The 24,351-nt window shown below is 40.3% G+C and overlaps 1 protein-coding gene across 1 annotated transcript in view; it reads right to left on the bottom strand.

Moving 5' to 3' along the window:
* Positions 1-1,668: 1,668 nt before the first annotated feature.
* The window catches only part of ARL8B (ADP ribosylation factor like GTPase 8B), a 52,053-nt gene continuing 29,370 nt past the window's right edge, over positions 1,669-24,351 (bottom strand). The window contains exons 2-7 of the mRNA XM_043966609.1: positions 17,746-17,826; positions 13,991-14,064; positions 13,064-13,157; positions 7,742-7,809; positions 6,973-7,043; positions 1,669-3,940 (exon numbers count right to left, since the gene is read on the bottom strand). Of these exons, the coding sequence (XP_043822544.1) occupies positions 3,891-3,940; positions 6,973-7,043; positions 7,742-7,809; positions 13,064-13,157; positions 13,991-14,064; positions 17,746-17,826 (438 nt within the window). The 3' untranslated portion in view covers positions 1,669-3,890. The remainder of the gene's footprint in view (positions 3,941-6,972; positions 7,044-7,741; positions 7,810-13,063; positions 13,158-13,990; positions 14,065-17,745; positions 17,827-24,351) is intronic.

Consider the following 24,351-nt stretch of genomic DNA (forward strand, 5'->3'; position numbering starts at 1 on the left):
TTTCTTTTTTTAAACCCCTACAAAGTGAAAAGAAATTAAACTTCTTAAAACAAGTGGCTTACTCTAATTTTCTGCCCTGGGAACACAGTACAAATGTCTATAGGTAAATTAATATAGCTTACTTGAAAAAAAACTATCCCATCATGGTCACCTTGTTTAATTATATCATGTTATAGGAAGGAAATTAAGACCTAGGATGAGTTAAGTGCATGGAATACTAGCTGGAACACTGGCTTTGGAGGAAGGGAGCCCAAACTCAAGACACAAAATAGCTCTTTAAGGCTAGGCAAGTCACAACATCTCTGGGCCTCACTATTCTCATCTGTAAAGATATTAACAGCTATGTCAAAATAGATCCTGTGTGTAGAGGGCTTGGCAAACCTGGAAGGTCTACACTTACACAAGCTATTTCCTAGAAATCCCCAAGATCAAAACAAAAATCCAGGTTTGCCCATACCTTGTCCAAAGCTTCTTACTCTATATATTACCCTGGTGCCTTAATATTTTAAGAATCTGCCTTTCTTCCTGAGCACATTAACAGATGTATCTTCTTCTTCTTCTTTTTTTTTTTTTTTGCGGGGCAATGGGGGTTAAGTGACTTGCCCGGGGTCACACAGCTAGTAAGTGTTAAGTGTCTGAGGCTGGATTTGAACTCAGGTACTCCCGAATCCAGGGCCAGGGCTTTAACCACTGTGCCATCTAGCTGCCCCCAGATGTATCTTCTTGATAAGCTCATTGCTGTTTCATTTCTGTAGTCACTTCCCCATTCCTGATCGCCAGAAAGTCACTGTATCCCTTCCCACTTAAACACGGTATTCTACATGATGGCTTGTTTTACAAGTAAAAATTTGCTTGGTTTCCAAATGGAGACAAGTAGGTGATTGCTTGATTGTACTAAGATTTTACTCATTTCCATACCTAACTATGCACTGTGGCAGCTGACACTAAGAAACTTTCTGTTACTATTTACAAGTATTAGCTGCTTCTTTGTTACCCTAAATATGTCAGGTGGCTATTTTCATGACTTTAAAATAGCACTTGCTAAGTAGCAGCAAGTACTAAAAGCATCTATTTTTCAACAGTTGTCAATCCCTAAATAAGAAATGACATGGGGATATATTTACTAGTAATTAGCAACACCTGCAGTAGAGATTCAATTTGGTCTTGTGAGGCTGAGTTCATCGGACTGGTTAAGCTCCCAGAATGGAGTTAGAGAGATCTTGGAGATCAGTTGGTTATGGGGAACCTTAATGTTTTGGTGTGTTATGGAGTTGTTGTGAGCTTAAAATAATATTTGTACTTGTTGCAAACCTCAAAGCACTACATAAGTGCTAGCAGTTACTACTGTGAACCCCTTTGGCAGTCTGGGGAAACCCTATGGATCCCTTCTCAGAATGGTTTAAAATGGGGGAAAAAAAATGCTAGATTTCACCCAGAGATCAGTGGAGGTTGGGGAGGAAAAATTTCTCATCCAAATCCAGATACCCCAAATGTGTACATGGACCCATGGGGCGGGGACAGGGGGGGGGGGGAGAAGAATACATGGATCCCAGATTAAGAACTTCTCAGATCACATGTAAGAGCACTTCCCAATTCAAAATCACAGTAACGATACATACAAGGCAGAGAGTAGCAATAGCCTGAAAAAGAATCACAGTATCAGTTTGGTGGGTTATATATTTTAAAAGGTTTATTTCAATTTTTATTGGCCTACAACCCAATTTCTTGGATGGCTAACAATCTTTCCAACCCTGGATCTCTGGACCTTGTGTTAACCGTGTCTTTACATCCTCTCTTCAATAAAGTCAGCATCTTCCATCATGATTCACATTTTGAACAATTCAGCAAGTTAAAATTGCTAATACAACCCTTGAAACGCAAGTTTATTGAATTAAGCTGAGAAATGCAGTAAACAGACAGATGCAGCCACCTAAATAAAAAAATTCACTTATTTACAAAGTTCAGTAACTATGTAAGTTTTCACATGCAAAGGTTAATAAATGCACAGGGAAACAGTTGGTAGTAGTAGTGTCTGGATGCCTTAAAATGCTGAAAAGCAATGATTTCGACACAAACACTTCAAGTTCAGCTATAGGTCAGTTAATAAAATGTGACCTGGTCCCCACATAGAGATTCACGCATTTTAGTTCAGTTTCCTCCTTTTAGGCACAAGCAAGTTGCTAAATTAATTGTCGCAACTCATAGTGAACATTAAAGATGTTCAACTATAGCAGCAAGTTACTATCCCATCCCCATATCTAACAGAATCCCCCACCCCAACCCCGCCAAAATCATCCGGGAAATATGAAACATGCTTTAAGGGGAAAAAACAAAGGACAATTTCATAAAGCCCCAATTTTTCTCTTTTAAAAAAAATGTAAATGGAGAGAAACCAAGTAGTGTCTGTGCAACATGGTGCAGTAGTTTGTACAGAATATTAAGGCCATGGCAGTCTATAAATTAAAACGGGTACTCATTAAAAGAAGTCACTGTTGACCACACTTTGCTGAGTGCTCAACGATTTTGGAAATGCACTGTCTATATTTAAGTGCTGCTAAAGAAAAATCACACACAGTGTGAGGCAACACATAAGCAGGTGTACCAGAGAGTTTTATCTCCTACAGTGGTCTACATCAATATTTTACGAATGAACCAGAATTAACACGTGTGTCCCTTTAAATATACGGAGATCATTAAGCTACAAAAACATGTCCATTTTTCATTGTAACCCACCCATCTCTACCTTATAGAAGTGAATCAATTAACAGGATCAATTAATCAGCTCTCTTGTGCTTAGACACTTCTGTCTCAGATGGCCTACAACCTGTCCACATGGCGCATGATTACATTACAAAAGCAAGCAGGTCTAGAGTTGTCACAATAACCAAGATGTCTAGGGAACCAGGCAGAGTGGTGCCAGGCCTGAAATCAGTAAGAGAGACAAAACATGACAGTTTTTATAGGTATCTTTTGTGCTGAAAGTCCTATCAGTTCAATAGTTTGAGAGTCATGCTGCAGCACTGACTTAATGACATGGAGATAGAAAAACATACAGGGCTTGGAACAAAGTGACTTTCTTCATAAGTTTTATTATTTGACTGGAATGCTCTAAACCCTTGAAAGTTTTGAGAAAGTTGATTCCCATCCCCTTAAAAAAGTGTTAAACCCAAAAAAAAAAAAGATACAAGTAATGATCTGGACAGATACAAAACAGCATGCCTTAGTTTCTCCCACATCACAGCCACTATGTTCGTGGCTATTAAGCATCACCGTAAAGTGGTTCATTTCTAAAAATCCCTGGGTAACATCTCACCAGTAGAGAAGAGAAATGGTGACACTGACCTCATTGAGCCTTTTGTGCCCCCTTTTCAGACAATTTCCATTTCTATGGCTTAAAAATATACATTTCACATGCATGTGTGAGATAAGACAAAAAAAGATAGGCTTCTATCCCACAGGAGTCAGGCTTAAAGGGTTTCTAAATACTGTAGGTGGTGCTAGAATCCTCATGCTGTCTCAGTATCAAGCTACTGAAATCTAATTAAATATCATAAACACTTGCTGAAAATCAATATAAAAATCTGGCCAGAATGACCCACACTGAAATATGCAATTTCCTTGATTTAAGATGGTCAAGACTGCTTCAACAGCTGTGTGCTGTCTGTGACAGGCCTTTTTGTGCTGACTTTATCATGACAACTCTAGGTGATGCTTTGTGACAGGTGAAGGATACACGTCTCCAGCAGCGCACAGGAGAAATTAACTCAGACAAAAGGCCATTTCTTGGATGTAGGAAGGACCATATTTTGGGTAGCACGTCAGAGGAACGGACGATAAGTCTGGGATCACAGCCAGTGGGGTGGGGGATGGGGCTCCAGGGGTTGAAGATCTCAGCTTCTTCTAGATTTCGAATGCTGAATAAGCCACTGAAGCGTGATGTCTAAGTGGACAAAGGAGAAAATGATGGTAAGACTACTGACAACTAAATAAAACACTTAATGGACTAAATGCAAAGCACAAGGAGGGCATCAGAATTTGGAACAATCTCTCAATGATGTAAAATCAAACCTAAATTAGCTACAACATCTGAATTCAACTTTCAATACCATGAAGCAAAGGGGAAAACAGGAGATCCTGACTGGCAGACACTCATATAACATTTTGCCAAAAGGCATCCTCCCAAGCTTCACTGTATCAAAGAGGAGAACTTAACCTATATGACCTGCTCCTTTTTGTTGTTGGTTTTTGAGACAATCAAGGTTAAGTGACTTGCCCAAGGTCACACAGCTAGTAAGTATCTGAGGCCAAATATGAACTCTGGTACTCCTGACTTCTGTGCCAGTGCTCTATCCACTGCACCACCTAGCCTGCCCCCATGACTTGCTCTTGAGAAAGTTCTTTGTGATCACTACTTATTTTTCTAGATATTTGGTAGCTATCCTCTTAATAAGACATTATGGAAGTCTGCCAGGAATTGAGCTCACCAGCCTACAGTATGGAGGACCTATTCTTTCCCCTTTCTGGCAAGTTGGGAAATTTAGCCTTTTTCCAGTCCTGCAGCATATTTTTCTAAATCTTTCAAATATCAAAAACAGTATCTCAACAATCACATCTCCAAATTGCTTCTGATACCCTAGTAAATAGCTACATTCTACATTCTATTGGGTAGAGGTATATATGTTCAGAGATGAAAAAGTACAAAAGAAATACAAAATATGTTGAGGAGAGAGGGAAAAGGGCAAGAATAACGGAAAAAAGCCTCACAGAGTTTCTCTATGTTCTGGTTGTTGCAGAAGGGTCTAAAGACACGAATTATGTTGTTCTGGAGCCAAAATGCAAAACATATACATCGATGGTAAGTATAAGCAATGAGGATGTGTCCTACAAATTAAGACCAAGAGCCAAGTACTTCATTTTCCAACACGAAGCACTATCCACAACCGCTACAAAGGGTGCCTAATAATGGGAATTATTTGTGACACCAAGATCTCACAAGAGAATCCTGACGGATGCACCATATAATGCAGGACTCCAAATTTCCACTTAAGGGACATAACTCAAAGTAGGATCATGGACAAAGAACCTAGGTTCAAATCCCACCTGCCTATTTCAGTCAACAAGTATTTTATTAAGTGCCAGGCACTGGACTAAATGCTTAGACAAGTCATTTCCCCATCATGGGCTTCAACTTCTTCATCAATAAAATGAGGGAGCTGCAACAGAAAGATTCTGACTGAGATCCCCTCCAGCTAGAGATCTGACCCTAGGATCTACAAAATGAGGGCATAAAACTAAATGATCACCAAGGTCCCTTTCTAGTTCCAGGTACATACAAATATGTTTGTATTCAATCAAGCAGAATAGTTCGTGCCCCGACCACGTAGGAGAAATATAAAGTTAAAATCTTTTATGATCAATATGCTACATATCAGTCAAAGTAAAAGTTATGGGTTTAGAAAGATGAATGTTTTTAAAGACCATAGACATTCAACTGGTAATTATACAAATCCATCTGTCTGTCCTATTCAACAGCTAGAACACATCCCTGAAGTGTAAAAGCGGCAAAATAGAATTTGACTCATTGAGGAGTAGGGCAAGACTACATTAGTAAAATGTCTAAATTTATCTATTTTTTCAACTGTGTTTCCCCACATTTATAATCACTGAACAGAGGACAAGTTCACAAGTAAGATGGACCCCTAACCTGGGAGAATAAGAGAAGTCATATAAGCCTTTTGGGTTATAAAAGCTAATAAGAAATAATACTCTAGGGGGAGCTAGATGGCACAGTGGATAAAGCACTGGCCTTGGATTCAAGAGGACCAGAGTTCAAATCTGGTCTCAGACACTTGACACTTACTAGCTGTGTGACCCTGGGCAAGTCACTTAACCTTCATTGCCCCACAAAAAAAAGAAAAGAAAAGAAAAAAGAAAGAAAGAAAAGATAATACTCCAACAAGATTTAGTTATCCCAGAAATAAGCCACTACAGACCAGAATTTGGGAAAAAATGCTACTGTTGACATTCCTATAAGAAAGAACCAAACTAAATCCATGAAAAATGATCTGCCACCATAAAATTAAAGCATGTTATTAATGCATGCTGAAATTAAAAGTAAAAAGATGATAATACGGTGACAAATGCAAAGAGATCAATCATTATCCTGATGTGGAACAGAAATGGGAATTAGAGTGCATCTAAGAATATTGGTGTTTCTCTGGCATTACCCCAAGGGAAATAAGTGTCCCAACCAGTCAACATGAGTATCTCAAGCAACTCATTAGATATTTCTCAAGAGATATACAATGACACTGTTATTTATAAAGAAGCCTTAAATTTAGTCAGCATCAATTCACTAAGGCCCTAAATGAGCTTAAAAAAAAGTTTTTGAAACAAATTAGGTATCAGATAAACATTGCTGACTCCACAAAAAGCATAGCATACTATAATTTACAAAGCATTTTCAAACAGATTATTATATTTGGTACACAGAGAAATCCCAAAGATTAAGGATGAGAAGGGATACAGAAAGTGAAAAAAGAAGGGAATGAGAGAAGCAGCCCAAACTCCCCTGAAAGCTACAAGCAAAGCTAGCAAACCATCTTTGGACCATTTCTGAAACACTATACACTGATATTTTTGTTTAAAATTTTATAGTGTCTCCAGACCAGTCTTTATAAAATCCTATTTCAAAAGTACCATTTTAATACATAGCACAGCTGGATACCAGCACTGAAAAGATTACTACAATAAATATCATGCAACAATAAAGCATGGTTTTATTGAGTTAATCTCTTTAAATAGTTGGGAGGAAAGTCTAGTGACATAATACTCAATGTCAAAGGGCATAAAGTCTCTTCATCATGGGGGGAAAAATAGGACACTGTGAGAGTCATTTAACCTATAATGAGGCAAGAAAAAAGTACAAGAACAAATAGAAAATAAATATAGGAAATGTTAGACATTACTTACCTATATTATCCTTTTCTTTGCAAGAAATTGAATAGCAGCAAATTTCTCTGTCCTGAATAGCAGAGAGATTCCTAGAAAAGGCAAAATTTTAAAACAAATTTATGTTTAAAAACAGGACCTGACTGGCCAATTTTGCTTAGGTACTTGTGTTAATAAACAGAATGAAGAGACTATTCTTTAACCACCACTAAATACATAGAGGCATCTATGATATCTCTAAGAGGTTGAGAATTTTCACCTGCAAGGAGAAAACCACTACAGCTACAAATGCCAAATAAATGTAGAATTCTAAACAATCAAAATAGTATGCAAGAGAACAAATCATGGAATGTGAATAGAACAGTATTGTGCTCAAAGAAATTAAGAATATGGGGAATTCAGAAAAAAACAGAAGAGATCTGTATTAAATGATACAAATCAATGAATAGAACCAGAAGAATATACTAAAAAATATTTTTTTAATTTAAAAAGAATATACTAAATTACTTTAAAAAAATGAAAACAACACTAAAAGGAAGCCAAAATTAGCTTAATGGCAATTAAGCTTTGATTGTCAGGTAAAAAAATGACATCCAAAAAGCCTCTTTTAGAATCATTGTCAGATATGTCAATTTTATTTAATATTTTTGCTGTTTTCAAGGGCACAGTTCTAATATGGGGAAGAAAAATGTCAAGAAATAACTTGCTAAAAATAGCTATCAATAAAAGCATGCAATACAAGTGAATTTGGTACAAAAGAAAATTCCTCTCATATTTTCTTGAAACATACATTTTTTCAATTAGTTGTTTCTCATCCAAGGCATTAGGCAGGTCTCTCTTGTTTCCAAGTACTAGCACCTTTAAAAAGAGAGGGGAAAATTAAAATATTAATGAAAATTCCTTAAGCACAGGGTCAACAAAGATGACCAACTTCCACAGTATTTGATGCTTAGAAATGTTCAGGGGGCAGCTAGGTGGCGCAGCGGATAAAGCACTGGCCCTGGATTCAGGAATACCTGAGTTCAAATCCAGCCTCAGACACTTAACACTTACTAGCTGTATGACCCTGGGCAAGTCACTTAACCCCCATTACCCCGCCCAAAAAAAAGAAAAGAAAAGAAAAGAAATGTTCAGCAAGAGCCCATCTTAACCCTCCTGATACATGATGAGGTATCCATGGTCCTGGTACTTCAGAAATAGAATCCTTTTACATAGCAGGCTAAGACAGGACTCCTACCTAAACTCTAAAAACTACTTAACTACCTAACTCTAAAATTGTGTTCTATACATTCCGCTTGTTATAAATTTCACTGGCTTAGGAACTTTTCATTAAAATCAAACTTTATTTTAGGCAAGCCTAGAAATGTTAAGCATTAATAACTTTATGTATTTAACCTAATATACAAATGTGCTGGGATGCACTTATGTATATTGAAGTATACATATATACACTCACATAAAATCCTTCTAATGGCTCTAAAGTCAGAATAATCAGAAAAATCTGGGGGCCAGCCAGAGCTGGAATCTTCTGTGAGAATACTCAGACAGGTTCCTTTAAGGGCACACTGACCGTTCTGACTTCTCTGGAACTCAACTCACCACTGCTTCCAGACATTCCCTATTCCATCATCCCTCAGCAAACACTACTCCTCTGAAGTTCCAAATATACCACTCAATTCAGTCCTGACATTCTAGCCATGATATTTTCTCCCTCCTTTCTTAGGAGGGTCAATGTCTAGCTCAGCCTCCCTCTCTATCACAATTCCTATCGTCAGAATAAGGAGACTCTGAACATGCACGATGATAAACTCTTAACTTCCCAGCCCCCGTAATGTATTTTTCCACTCCGTCTTCACTACACAGTCATATCCTTAATCTTGCCATCACCCACAAGTTTCCCTCTTTCATGCTGAAGAGCTCCATAACTTCTTTATCAAATCATTGCCTTTTTCTTTTATCTCATTCTAAATCTACCCTATTATTTGTCCTCAGTCAGCTCTAATCCTTCCACCCTTCAGTACTTCCCCAGACAATCACCCCTGCTCTGACTATACTTCCCTCCCTTCCCAATGATGAACTATTGAATGATCAGCACACCAAATAAACTCTATACTAACCTCTGAGGGAATCAGGATGGCAAGAGGTTAATTGTGGATGTGAGTGAACCACAATGACTCACAATTGTACATCTCAAAGCAACCCATAGGTCTTATCTGAAAACTGGCCCTGTAATGATCAGTTATTGCTTCCATGTTCCTTTGACTGTTTACAGATACTGGGGGAAGTGGGACACCTCTTTTTCTAAATTGAGGCAACTATACCTGTTCACTCTCCCCCTTCCAACTTGAAAATTTCCTAATCTTTCCTCCAGTTAGATATCAGATTCTCTAGTTTCCTTTAAATAAATTAAGTCTTATCTTATTGATTGTTTTTAATATATAAAAGTCTGTCTCCAGACCTAAGCTGAGGAGGTCTGGTCCCATTTTCTTAGGCAATTAGCATGCACTTCTTTTTTGGTTTTGTTTTGTTTTGTTTTTTGGTGAGGCAATTGGGGTTAAGTGACTTGCCCAGGGTCACACAGCTAGTAATTTATCAAGTGTCTGAGGCCATATTTGAACTCAGGTCCTCCTGACTCCAGGGCCGGTGCTCTATCCACTGTGCCACCTAGCTACCCCAACAAAGGTTTAATCTTAATTTCAAGCATATCAATTTAATTTATTAAGAAGTGCATGCTAGGGGCAGCTAGGTGGCACAGTGGATAGAGCACCGGCCCTGGAGTCAGGAGGACCTGAGTTCAAATATGGCCTCAGACACTTGATAACTTACTAGCTGTGTGACCCTGGGCAAGTCACTTAACCCCAATTGCCTCACCCAAAAAAAAAAAAAAACCACCAAGATTAAACCTTTGTTTCCTCAATCATTTCATCTTTCACCTGCCACACGTCCACTTTCAAATCTCTTGCCCTATCACATTACACCCTGTCCAATCCCAACCCTGGATTCCTCCTCATTTGCTACTATTCACATGATGCTAAACAGAGCTGGACAAAGTTACAAAACTCTGTTGACTGAGTCCACTACAAAAGCATATTATCTATTCTCAAGTTAATCCTCCTACGAGGGGCAGCTAGATGGTGAAAGAGTGCTAGACCTGGAGTCAGGAAGATTCTTCTTCCTGAGTTCAAATCTGGCTTCACACAGTTAATAGTTGTGTCACTCTGGGCAAGTCACTTAACCCTGTCTACCTCAGTTTCCTCATCTGTGTCATGAGCTGGAGAAAGAAATGGCAAACCACTCCATTATCTTTGCCAAGAAAACCCCAGATCAGGTCATAAAGAGTCCAACACGACTGAAACAAATGTACAACAAATCCTCCTAATTATAATGTTGTACATTTAGAGTTGAAGTGACTTTAGAAGTATTCAAATCCAACCCTGTCATTTTCCAGATCAGGAAGTTAAGACAATGAAAGGTCAGGCAATGTGCCCAAAGCCAGAGCCAATAAGTATATGAAACAGGATTTGAACCCAGGTCTTCCTGACTCCAGGTCCAGCATACTATTATATTATACTCATCCCTAAACAATTTTCTATTCCACTCACCATAGCCATTGTTCCAAACCTTCTCTTCTCTCTTTAAGCCTCCTACAATATCCCCTTGGTGATTCCCTCAATTAAGGACTTTACCCTCATACTTTCCCCCCAAATTGAGACAATGTACCACAAGTTACCTTTTCTCATTTCACACCTAGCCAAGATCATTTTCCAATGTCTCTTTTACTTGTCTCTGATGAAGGTGTCCCTTCCCCTTGCCAAGTCCAATCCCTCCACATATATTCCTAATCCCATCTTCTCCAGCAAATTGTCTTTATAATACCCCTTCTCTAGTTTTTCATTTCTCTCCATCTACTTCTTTCCTTTCAACCTACAAGCACACATCTTCCTCATCCCTGAGAAAACTTCACTACATCCTACACTCAATGCTTTCCTTTTTTTCATTTCATTCTCTTGAAAGCCTTCCAAAATCTTGATTTTGATCTCATTACTCAACTGAAGCTATTCTGTCTAATGTTACCAAGTTGCCAAACCAAATATCCTCTCTCACTCCTGATCCTTCTTGAACTTTAGCATCAGACACTGTTTTCATCTCCTCTTCCAAGATGCCCTCTCCTCTCAGGGTCCTACTCCTATCTCTCTGACCACTCCTTATCAATTTACTTTGCTAGATCTTCATCAATATCACATGTACTAATTGTGGTTATGTTTCAAATCCACTTCTCCTTTGTCTCAATAATCTGTCACATTATGTTCTCATGCTCCCACGGGTTAAGAGGTTCAATTGCCTCTATCCAGATGATTCCCAGATCTACAGAGATAGGCCAAACTCCTTCCTAAGTTCCAATCCCGCATCACCAATTACCTATTGAACATCTCAAACTGGAATCCAATAGGGATCCCAAACTCAACATGTCTGAAACATAACTCATCATTTTCCCCCCAAAACCCACCCTTCTCCAAAACGTCTTCATTTCTGTTAAGAGCATGACCTTCTTTCAATTCACCCAAGTTCACAACCTTGGGAGTCATTCTCAACTCATTTCTCTCTTTCTCTCTCTCTCTCTCACTCACCTACCTTACACATCCAATCACGTCTCACCTGGACAATTACAATAGGCTACTCACTGGTCTCCCTGCCTCAAGTCTCTCTTCGTTCCAATCCATCCCTCTTGCACTGGATGTCCCCCATCCTTGCCTGGAATCTTATCCCTCCTCCTTTCTGCCTCTTAAGTTTTCCCTGAATTCCTTCAAGAATCAGCTCGAATCCCACCTTCAGCTGGAGGCCTTTCCAGTTCTCTCCCCAAGCTGCTAGTGCCCTCCCCTCTCAAGTTACTCTGTAGCTACTCTGCGCCCATTTACATACATGTTCTCTTCCCCTTTAGAAGGAGAACAGGTACTGTTTACCTTTATTTGTTCCCTAATCTTAACACAGTGCCTGGCACAGAGTAAGTGCTTAATAAATACTACTTGCTTGATTGATAGTACATTGTCATTTGCAATGGTATTAGTTATTTTACGTTAAAAATTCTACCTTGGACTACAGCGAATCATCCTCTACTGATTCCCTTCTCAGGCTAATGCTACCCTTTTAAGCTACTTGTAAAGAAGACAGAGCAAAGATAATAAGATCAGAGGTCAGAAAAACCACCAGAATCTCAAATCCAATTCACCTGATTATGCGGAATGACTTACTTGTCCCCCTTAAGTTCACATCTCCTGCTCAGACATGCCTAATCCTCTTTGGCCATAGAACTTCATGCCTGGAAGGTCCTTCCTGCCAGCACACCTTCTAAAGTGAACCCTAAACAGAAAGCTCCTCAAACCCAACCCTATTCTACAAGGGCTTTATGTAGTCACCAGATTTACAAGCTTTTGCGCTGCCCAATATCAACACAGATGACTCTTCAACCTCACACCCAAAATGCCCTTACCTATGTTTGCCTCTAACCAACACGTTAGGTTCCATTACTAACTCCTATGTGCCTATCTCTGAGGACACAGCCCTAACAGCCTCTCACTCACATATCCTTTATTTGTGGCCAGGTTAACCACAATCTAAATTGGAAGCTTGGAGGGTAGGCCCAGTACTTCATTCATTTCTAAGGTCTTCTGCAGCACCCAAAGGGGGCATGTAACAAATTTCAGCTGAAGGAAACACTGACAAAATCCTACCATGCCTGATTATCTGCCTTTTTAAGCCCACAGCATATCGGACAGCAAGATCGGTCCCCTTTCTCCCAAGGCGTCCTGTGTGACAGCTGACATGGAAGACTGCTGTGTAGGACACCCTAGTGCTCCCTGTCACATTTCTCCTACTGTCTTACAGGCCTCCCTCTGTGTAATGGAAGATGAGAGTTATCTTCAGTATTTCAACATATAACACCATACAAGTCATGAATATGGGTTCCTTAAGCCAAATACAAACCAGTCTCATTTCGTCATGTTCACACCCTGTATTTTAAGTAACAGCTTCTCCCCTCCTAAAGATCTATCTCCATTTCAAATGCCAGTGAACTATACTAATTATAATCAAAAAGAAAATTTCTCAGACTTACTGGAATGCCTTGTAACTGTGGTTTGTCCAGAAGATTGTGTAGTTCATTCCGAGAAGCTTCGATCTTTTCACGATCTGCAGCATCCACCATGTAACTTTAAAAGTTGAGAGCAAAATTCTTTAATAATAACATCTAAAAGTCTCATTGTCTTTAAAAATGGTCCCATAGATCAACCTCAGACCAAAATATTCAGGGTAGGAGGAAGAGTGAAGAGGGGGAATAGACAAGACAAGGACTGCCCAGAGAAGGGAAGAGCCAGGGCAAAAAACTAATCTTGAAGAAAGATTTAATTTAATAACGTGATAGCTAACATTTTTATAGTACCTATTATGTGCCAAGTACGGTGCTAGGTACTTAACAAACATTATCTCATTTGTTCTTCACAACAACTTTGTGAGATAGGCACTATTATTATCCCCATTTCACAGTTGAGGAAACTAAAGTAGATAGGGTCTTTTTTACTCCAGGCCTGGCACTTTATCTACTGCAATACCTACTTGCCTGTCAGATTTAGCATCTTCAGGGATACTTATAGGCACCCAATTAGTGGCAGTTAAGGTCACAGTTGTCATTTAAAGTTTTTAATCCATAGTTTTCTTTCAAGTAAATATAATACAAAGTCGTGCATTATTTTAAATTTTCAAAATTCAGGTAAAATGAATTTTTAAAAAGACTTTGAACTTTGTGACCACCCCCTCCCCACCTTGGATAAGAAAAAAATAGGAAAGAAAAAATTCCTCTTTCCACTGAACTTGTAAACTCCTTAGAAGTAGGGATTGTTTCATTCTTTGTGTCTCCAGTGTCAAGTAAGCACCGGGGCACAGAATAAGTACTTACTAAAATGCTTGCTGACTGAGTCCAAGGCTACTATGAATTTTTTCTGAGAACAAACTGGAAAGATTCTCGACCGGGCCTGACCCCACTTACACAATTGCATTGACTCCTCTGCAGTATCGTTCCCACATGCTTCGGAATCGTGGCTGCCCTCCTATGTCCCAGATCTTTAAACCAAAACAAGACAATTGTTTTTGAGGAACATTTCAAGTAATAGAGAGGAAAGATGAGAGAAATTTCAGAAGCATTTTCCACTTCCTTTGTAAAGACAACTCCATCCCACCCCACCAAAAAAAAAACAAAACACTTATTTGCAAACCATATGAACACAGTAAAACATCAGATATAGTAGTTTTATCATCCAAGACTTGCAATGGGCTCTTGACCACATAGGACACAAAGAATTCATAGTTATTTAACACTGGCCAAACAGATCCTACAGAGGAAAGATTAATTTCAATCATTTTTGAGAACTTAATTCTTTGAAAAAAATGAGTATTAAACAGAACATACTATTCAAGTCTCACTAAATCATGTTCATATTACATTCATAATACCTGAACATCTACTCTCCCTTTCACTGCTTTAGATATCAGTACGAGTGCTTTCAGGTTTATTAAAGAACATGTGCAGTACGACGACACCTCCACCCAATCTGCTGCACGTGGGAACCTTGGATCTCAGACAAAAACATGTACTGATTTGTTAGAGACTGAATTTATAAAGGCTGTCCCACCACTCTCTGAAGTGCCACCTCACACAAAGTCACCTGCCAATTTCTTCCCCATCAATGACTACATGTAACACAACTGCCCTTCAAAGTATTATAGTGCTCAGTAAATGTTAAAATTCATAAGACTTTCTATCTGATTGCTTACCGCCTCAGGGAGGAGGAGGATAAGAAGGGTAGAGGGATAAAAATTGGAACCCAAAACTATAAATAAAAATGTTTATTACTTTAAAAAATTCATAAGACTTCTTAGAGATGGGTTTCCCCCTTGTGCATTTGACTCTAATCCCATACTGTCCCAAAAGGTGAATAGCAATAAGTAACATTTGAATCTCACAAATAAAGCAGCCATACATGCCCATAAGGAAGCTTCCCAACCAGAATTTGTAGGAGGACCCCTGAATTTTAAAAGATGTGATCACAAAAGTAAGAAACAAACTACAACAGAGCTCAGAAGAGAGTTCTGTGTGTCCTACACCTAGTGACTCGATTCAAACAAGTATTAAGTGCCTACTAGGTACAAGGAAATGGGGGCAGAAAGATGCCAAGGAAAGGGAAGGAAATAAGGCATTGTGCCATGCACTGTGCTAAGCACTTTACAAAATTATCTCATTTGGTCCTCACAACCCTGGGAGTTAGGTGCTATTATAATCTCCACTTTACAGCTAAGGAAACTGAGGCAAAGAGTGGCAAACTGAACTGCCCAGGGTCACACATCTAGTAAGTGCTTACATACATTATGTACTGACCTCATTCAAGGCACTGTGTTGGGCACCAGAGATACAAAGACAAAAATGCAATCACCCCCCACTCTTAATGAACTCACATTCTTTGGCAGGACAGAACATGCACACAAGTAAATGCCAAGTATATACAAAGTAATAAAAAAGCAATTTCAAGAGGGACAGTGTGTCAACTCACACTGAAGGTCTCCTCTGAAGAGTAACACTTAAGCTGTACCCTGAAGGAAGCTAGGAATTCTACAGAATAAAAGCAAGGAAGAAGCATGTACAGGACAGGGGAGGAAGGAGACGTACAGAAAGGGACCGAGGAAAGAGATTGGCTGCATGACGTAAGAAGAGCTAGTGGGCCAGTTTCAATTGAATGAAGAATGCAGAGTAAATTGAAATCAAACTGGACCCTTTGAAAGTTGGATGGAGGAGTCTGCATTTTATCCTAGAACAAAGAGGGAATGCTTGGAGAGTTCTGAGTAGAGAGTTGATACGGCCAGATATGTTTTAAAAATACCAATTTTGGGGCATCTAGGTGGCCCTGGAGTCAGGAGGATCTGAGTTCAAATCCAACCTCAGACACTTAACACTTATTAGCTGTGTGGCCCTGGGCGAGTCGCTTAACCCCAACTGCTTCACCAAAAAAAACAAAAACAAAAAACAAAAAAACCCGATTTGGCAGCAATGTAGAGGATGAATTAGAAAAGGCGACTAGAGGCTCCAATTAGGAGACAACAAATTAAATGGTACCACTGACAAGGAGGGGTGCTTGAAAGATGTGGAAAGTTTGAGTGGAAAGGAGATAATGCAGAAGCTATGGTAAAATTAAGCACAAGTAGTAAAAGACTTGGCAACTGAAAGGGGTTGCAGAAGATATAACAGTAAAGCTCAACAGACAAAATTATGGACCAAGATGATTAGAAGGATGGTGGCAAGGTCACATGAAATAGGAAAATGTGGCAGAGCTCTGGGCTTTGAGAGAAGCAGGAGTACAAGGAATTGTGCAAGGCCAGAAGGCTTAGGTTATAAAGACAAAAATGAAAATGGAATTAAGCACAAAGGAGACAAGGAGGCTGAGAACAACTGGAGGAAGTCTAAAGATAGAGCAATCTCTGTTGGCTAAGAAGGATCTGATCAGGCACTTCTTCATGGAAGAGGCAGCACAGGAACAGACCACAAGAGGCAAATCTCTGAAGGGCAGGGCCTAGTTCCTACCAGGCACAGAAGACCATGAGCAGAGCAGAGAAGAGATCAGAGGATTGTTGATCCAGAGCTGTAAAAGACCTCAGGAGAAGTGAGGAGAGGAACATCCAAACACAGCCTATTTAAACAAAGAGTGCTTTGAGGTAAATTGGGAAAGGTCTACTGGAGCCAGATTGTGGAAGATTTTAGCTGATTAAGAACATTAATTCTGACAATAGAGCATCAATAAAGGTGTTTTAGGGGAGGATGGTTTGGGGGGACTTTTAAAGTTGTGATTAGAGCAATGTATTCAGAAGCTGACTGGGGTAGGGGTATGGAGAATGGATTGAAGAAGAGTAGCCTAGAGGCAAGAAGCCCAGTAAAGAAGCTGTAACATTATCCTTGGAAAAAAGGACATGAAAGCCTGATCTAGGATGATTCCATAGGAATGGAAAGAAGGGACGAGAATATTTGCAAAAGCAGAAACAGAAAGAACTTGACAATTGGTTAGAATAAAAAAGGTGAGAATGAGGAAACAGTTTGGGTTACAGAACGAGGAGGATGGTGACAGTAATAAAAGAAGGAAAAGAAAACCAGCATGAGAAGAACAAGATTTTAAGAGCTACAAATGACCATGCGGTTCTGTGCTTATGTTTGAGGTTTATGGTGTCAGTGGAAGAGCTATTGGAAAGAGAACTCTGAGGGGAAAGTGATACATATTTGGGAGTCAACGTGTAATACCTGAAGCCAAAGGAAAAAAGATCTCCCAAGAAGCAAAGTTCTCTGCTGAGATTCTGCAAACCTCACCACCTCCAGAACCCCACAACCCCACCTGAGACTCACTCTCCATTCCACCCCTGATTATGCCCTTATTCTCCTGACTTGTAAAAGAGAGCTGTGTTCTGTTCTTCTAAATCACAGAGACCAGGGACACATGTTAACACTATAAACGTGGCCCTTAGGTTTGAGAATGCAACTGCTCCAATAGGTAGCTGTGGCCTGACAACTTAGATACCTTTTTAAAGACTGTAATTTGAAATACATTTCCCAATAAGCAACTGATTTAAATAATAAGCCTTTGAAATATAACCCACTTATAATTTGGAGGCTTCTAATGATTGGATGGAAAAAATTCACCTTCCCTCAAATCTAAATTATAAAGACCAGAGAATCCAAAAACAATACACAGCTGGATTTTTACATACCTTTATTGTGACGTTACCTTTAGTTACTTTCCTCATGTTAAAGCCCACTGTCGGGATCATATCTTCACTGAACTGACCTGACTGAATAAAAGGAAAACTATGTATTAGACAAATCCAAGTTTATACAGATTACCTAAGCATTAAAACCTTCCCTCGATCATTCTAACATCTGAAATTATTGTTGGTTCTACCCACCAACAATATCAGTTTTTTTTCAAAAATAGCACTTTTCATAATCACTGGTTTCAGAGTGTCATGTCATTAAAAACCCACTTAGAAAAGAAAAGGAGGGCAGCCAGGTGGCACAATGGATAAAGCACCGGCCCTGGATTCAGGAAAACCTGATTTCAAATCTAGTCTCAGACACTTGATACTTACTAGCTATATGACCCTGAGCAAGTCACTTAACCCTCATTGTGCGACGCGAAGGGACGGGACGGGACGGGACGGGACGGGACGGGACGGGACGGGACGGGACGGGACGGGACGGGAAGGGACGGGAAGGGACGGGAAGGGACGGGAAGGGACGGGAAGGGACGGGAAGGGACGGGAAGGGACGGGAAGGGACGGGAAGGGACGGGAAGGGACGGGAAGGGACGGGAAGGGACGGGAAGGGACGGGAAGGGACGGGAAGGGACGGGAAGGGACGGGAAGGGACGGGAAGGGACGGGAAGGGACGGGAAGGGACGGGAAGGGACGGGAAGGGACGGGAAGGGACGGGAAGGGACGGGAAGGGACGGGAAGGGACGGGAAGGGACGGGAAGGGACGGGAAGGGACGGGAAGGGACGGGAAGGGACGGGAAGGGACGGGAAGGGACGGGAAGGGACGGGAAGGGACGGGAAGGGACGGGAAGGGACGGGAAGGGACGGGAAGGGACGGGAAGGGACGGGAAGGGACGGGAAGGGACGGGAAGGGACGGGAAGGGACGGGAAGGGACGGGAAGGGACGGGAAGGGACGGGAAGGGACGGGAAGGGACGGGAAGGGACGGGAAGGGACGGGAAGGGACGGGAAGGGACGGGAAGGGACGGGAAGGGACGGGAAGGGACGGGAAGGGACGGGAAGGGACGGGAAGGGACGGGAAGGGACGGGAAGGGACGGGACGGGACGGGACGGGACGGGACGGGACGGGACGGGAAGGGACGGGAAGGGACGGGACGGGACGGGACGGGACGGGACGGGACGGGACGGGACGGGACGGGACGGGACGGGACGGGAAGGGACGGGAAGGGACGGGAAGGGACGGGAAGGGACGGGAAGGGACGGGAAGGGACGGGAAGGGAAGGGAAGGGACGGGAAGGGAAGGGAAGGGAAGGGAAGGGAAGGGAAGGGAAGGGAAGGGAATATTCTAAAGATCAGTTCTTTTCTTCTCTAAGACCGACCTGGAGTCAGGTAGAGAATTCTGGCATAGTATTATGACATACCACAAGAGAAACAAAATAGCTGGTAGATAAATGAATGAACAGGCTTCCATTTGATCGACATTACTAATGACTGAAATCCATTGTTGCTATTCAGTCCTTTAAGTCATGTCCAACTCTCCATGATCCCATTTGGGGTTTTCTTGGCAAAGATACTGGAGTGGTTTACCATTTCTTCTCCAGCGAATTTTTACAGATGAGGAACAGAGGTGAACAGGGCTAAGTGACTTGCTCAGGGTCACACAGCTATTAAGTGTCTGAGGCCAGATGTGAACTCACAAAGATGAGTCTTCCTGACTCCAGGCCCAATGCTCTATCCACTTTGCCACCTAGAGGCCCTAATGATTGATTTTAGCCAAATCCAATAATATCCATTATGTAGCCATGTATACTGCTTGACAAAGTGCAAAGGGTTCTGTACTTAGGAGTCAAGAGACCTGAGATTAATTCCTGACACTTGTTAGTTGTGCAGGTAAAATTGGGATCGTGCATGCAGAGCTGACCTCACAGGTCTTATAACTTGTCTCAAATTCCAACAAGGTCCTAGGACACACTGAATTCCTTGTTATCAGTCAAATTCAATTAGAACAAACTCCAAAAGATTATTCTAATTCTTCTATCACCCTCTGGCCAATTCTGGGAAATCTGTCATGCTACCAAATTCTAATTATATAACAATAGTTTTCAAAGAACTTCCAAGTACATCTTATTTGAGACACGCAACATGCCTTATAGATAAGGAAGATCCACAGGGTCCCCAAGGTCACAGGACTGATAACCAGAAAAGCTAGGACAGGAATTCAGGTCTTCTGGCTAGACTCAGAGCTCAGACAACCTTTCACTATTGTGGGTAATTGGTCTGGAATGGTGTCCCTGTCTCAAGTCTCAGTCCTCTCCCATCTATCATCCACACACCTACCAAAGTGATTTTCCAAAAATATAGGTCTAGCCATATGTATTCCTCTAAGGGTTTCTGGAATCAACTAAATATTCATCTGGCATTGTGAGCCCCTCCCTCACAACCTGGTCCCATCTACTTTTGCAGCCTCATCACACAACATTCTCCTTCATTCGTGGTATGATCTAGCTAACCTCGCCTCCTAGCTGCTGCTCTTCGCATTTGATGATCCATCTTCTGAGATCATCCTTATACCTCTGCACAGATTATATCCCACTCCTGGAATGCATCCTCTCCTCATTTATTTCCACATCTTAGTTTCTTTCAAACACAACTTTTAACGTGATGCCTTTCCTAATCCCTTAGTTGCTTATGCCTCCCCCCAAAAATTATTTGTTCATACAAATAAAGATAACATATACATACATGTATATAGGTTTGTATATATGTTGTGTGTGTGTGTACGTATGTATGTGTGTGTATAAACATACACGTCTCCCCTGATAGAATGTAAGCTCCTTGAGGGCAGAGATCTCATAACTTGTCTTTATATTCCCAAAACCTAGCAGGTGCATAATAAATACTTGTTGACTGATTGGATCTGTAATTCAGAAAAAAGACAAAGCAAAAGGTATATATAATTCTCATTTACCCAGGATAATCAGGGAATGCTTGGGATTTGATGATATCCCAAGGAAATATATGATCAGATGAGTTGGTCAAGCACAAAGGATAAAAATGGACAGCCCAAGTAACTCAATGATACCAATGAAATACAAAAAAAGTCTAGAAAAAGGCCTCTAGCACTCTGTATTAAAGAGCATAAACAACCCACATACACCACAACAGCAATGTTCATAACATATTTAAAGGACATATTCATGTCCTTTAAAATTGCTAAACCTTTTTATGCAACAAGAATTAAATAGAACATAATATTCCACAGATAATAAAACTGCATGAAATTCACCATGGACATGGGAAGACTCATGAATTGATTCAAAGTAAACAAACCCCAGAAAATATGGGCAATGATTACAATAATATAAATGGAAAAAAGAACAGCAGTAGCTGCAAAAAGCAAAACTGAATACAATGTAATTATAATTACAAAGTTTAGTCCCATAGAATGGATATGAGAATGTACTCCCCTCCCTTCTTGGTATAAGTAGGGAATCATGGAGGCAGAACACAGCATATACTTATGTGCTGATTAGCTTTACTGATAGATACTACTTTCTTCCTTCTTTTATTTTTGTTCTTCATTAAAGGGAAGGGCTACCCCAGTGGGTAAAGGAGGAAATACTGGAAAAGGCAATAAAAACAAATGATAATTTTTTTTTCTGATTAAAAAAAAAAATAAAGACCATGGCCAAGAATCACAAAGTTTGATAAGGCACGGACAGGTTGAGATCCAAAGCAATGGAGGAAACTCAAGTGTGATGAGATCACAGATTTAACTAAGATAATATTCAATGTCACTAACTATTGCAGTCAGTAGGCCTCCATCTAGTGGCCACCTTCCAATGGACCACTTCAGTGAGAGACAGATATCAGCTAAACACACTTCTCAGAGCTGTCTACAGGGAAGCAACTGCTTCCTCAGCTGCCCAGAGCCCTTTTTCTAAAACCTCCTATTAACCTGTACAGATATAGACGGTACAGTTATTACACAGTAACAGACAGATATATTTACCAGTCAAATGACCTTCCTAGTTCTCATCCCTGTTACAGTTATAATTTCCCATTGGAAAAGTTACTTTTTTTCTCATCAAAACTCCTACCTCTGTCCATTTTGAAGCTATAATAGCTAATATATGCCAATAATTTTAATAGTGGGAAACAGTTTGGTTTCATAAATAACACATTGCCTAATCACTTGGAAAAATCCCTTCTGCTTACATAAGGTTGTCTTAAACTTCCTTTCATCCTTTTATATCCAGAACCCTCCCCACCACCACACAGAGCCAAAATGACTCTCCAATCTCCCAAATCTATATGGGAAACCAATGTATTGTTGGTGGATCTGTCAAATGGTCCAATTGTCTAGGAAAGCAATTTGGAATTATATGAGCAAAGTTACAAACTTGATCATACCATGGTGGTCCCACTCCTAAGTTTATACTGTGAGGGTGAAAAGACTCATTTTTATAAAGATACACATAGTAGAATTCTGAAACAGCAAAAAGCTGAGAGAACTATGTGTCCAACAATTTGACAATAACTAAATAAATTTTAATATATGAATGTCATGGAACACTACCATATCATAAGAAACTATGTGTGATGAAATTTTATAAAATGTGGAAAAATTTGTATAAAGTGATACAGAGTGAAGAAAGTACAGCCAAAACAACACACAAATTGACTACAACCCTGGACACGAAATATTAATCAGTAACAAAACATGTCAAACTTCTTTGAATTAAAGCACATACTCCTTTTAAGAAACACGAAATCAGGGGCAACTAGGTGGCTCAGTGGATAGAGTGCTGGCCCTGGAGTCAGGAGTACCTGCGTTCAAATCTGGCCTCAGACACTTAACACTTACTAGCTGAGTGACACTGGGCAAGTCACTTAACCCCAACTGCCTCACTAAAGAAAGAAAGAAAGAAAGAAAGAAAGAAAGAAAGAAAGAAAGAAAGAAAGAAAAAATCACAAAAGACTACATGTACTATATAATCCACAACTGTTCATTTATGCTGTTTTTTTTAATTTTTCAAGATCTAGGATTGATACTATCAGCATAGAAAACCTACTCTCCCCAACTCCCTTTGTAAGCATCTTGGAAATAAATTAAGGAAGAAATGGGGCAAGGAAAATTTCCAACTTATGATCCCCAGACACTTCTTTCATATTATTATATTGTCATGAGATCATTAGATAATTTCCTCCTCTAGCCAAATATTATTATATGAAAGACAAAGGTGACTGTAATTACCTGTGCTAAGGCACACACAAGTATAAAAATTCAAGTTACATTTGTTCTTGCAAAGCATCAAGAATTTACCAAATGGGGCAGCTAGGTGGTGCAGTGGATAAAGCACTGGCCTTGGATTCAGGAGGACCTGAGTTCAAATGCAGCCTCAGACACTTGACACTTACTAGCTGTGTGATCCTGGGCAAGTCACTTAACCCCAATTGCCTCACCAAAAAAAAAAAAAAAAAAAAAAGAATTTACCAAATGGTATTAAAAAAGGCAGGTGGTATAGTGGAAAAGGGGCTGGCCTTGGAAACAGGAAAGCTGGATTCGAACTTAAAATTCTGGAAGGGCTAAGCCCTCTGGCCACTAGCAGGTCCCTTAATTTGTTTTGTATCTGTCTCCTTGGGGGTTTTTTAGATGCTTAGTATTCTCTTGATTGTACACTCGATGCAACCACTAAGGCTGAGATGCAACAAAGTATGGATCCATTCTCTGCTGCTTGTGCTAATTTAGGCCTAACAATTAACACCAAGAAAACACAGGTGCTCCACCAGCCAGCACCACATCATCCATATGTGGAACCATCAGTTGGTTACAAGTGTGGTAAAAATTATTTGTGGTAAAGGTTAATATCGCAGTTTTAGCTGAATCATTTAGGAGGCACCACACCTGGCCCACCCTGAGGTTAAGTATGCTACTGAGGTCAGAAGGAGAACTCTCCATAGGCAGTTTTTGAAGGACCTCCCCTTTTGGGGGAGGGGAGATTGAATGCTCCTGAAGGGAGGCAGGCTTGCTTCCCAAACGCTAGGCGTCTTCCAGAACTCTGTCTTTTCCTTCTTGGCCCTTGCACTGGTGATGTCTTCACTCTCTGTCTGGCAACTCCCCTTGCAGTGTTGTGTTGGCTGCTCTGGCTGCACAAGCAACTGTAGACTTTCAGGTTTGGTAAGTTAATTACGGGAAAACCCTAAATTCCTTTGAACTAGCTTAATTGGGCAGTGAATAGGTTAAGCTTAGAGTTAAGAATATTTATCTGTATTTCTGTTTTCCTATTTCCTTATCTTTGATTTTTATTAGTTTCACCTTTGTTGTTTAATTAATTCCCAAGTAATAAAATCTGATCCCTTTGTGAACTAAAGCTTAGAGGATCCTTTCTTATTGGCCTGGGAGAAATATCTAAATAGGGCAGTTCAGAGCAGAGGGAGAACCTTCATATTTCCAGGACCCCAATATTAAGGCGAGTCACCCAAATAACGCTCCATATATCAAATTTTGGCCCTCACACAAGCAAATGGAGAAGTTCTAAATTCTGTGGATAAGGTCACTTACCTCAGCAGTATACTTTCCAGGGATGTCCACATATATCAT

This window comes from Dromiciops gliroides, chromosome 1, assembly GCF_019393635.1.
Source record: "Dromiciops gliroides isolate mDroGli1 chromosome 1, mDroGli1.pri, whole genome shotgun sequence".
NCBI lineage: Eukaryota > Metazoa > Chordata > Mammalia > Microbiotheria > Microbiotheriidae > Dromiciops > Dromiciops gliroides.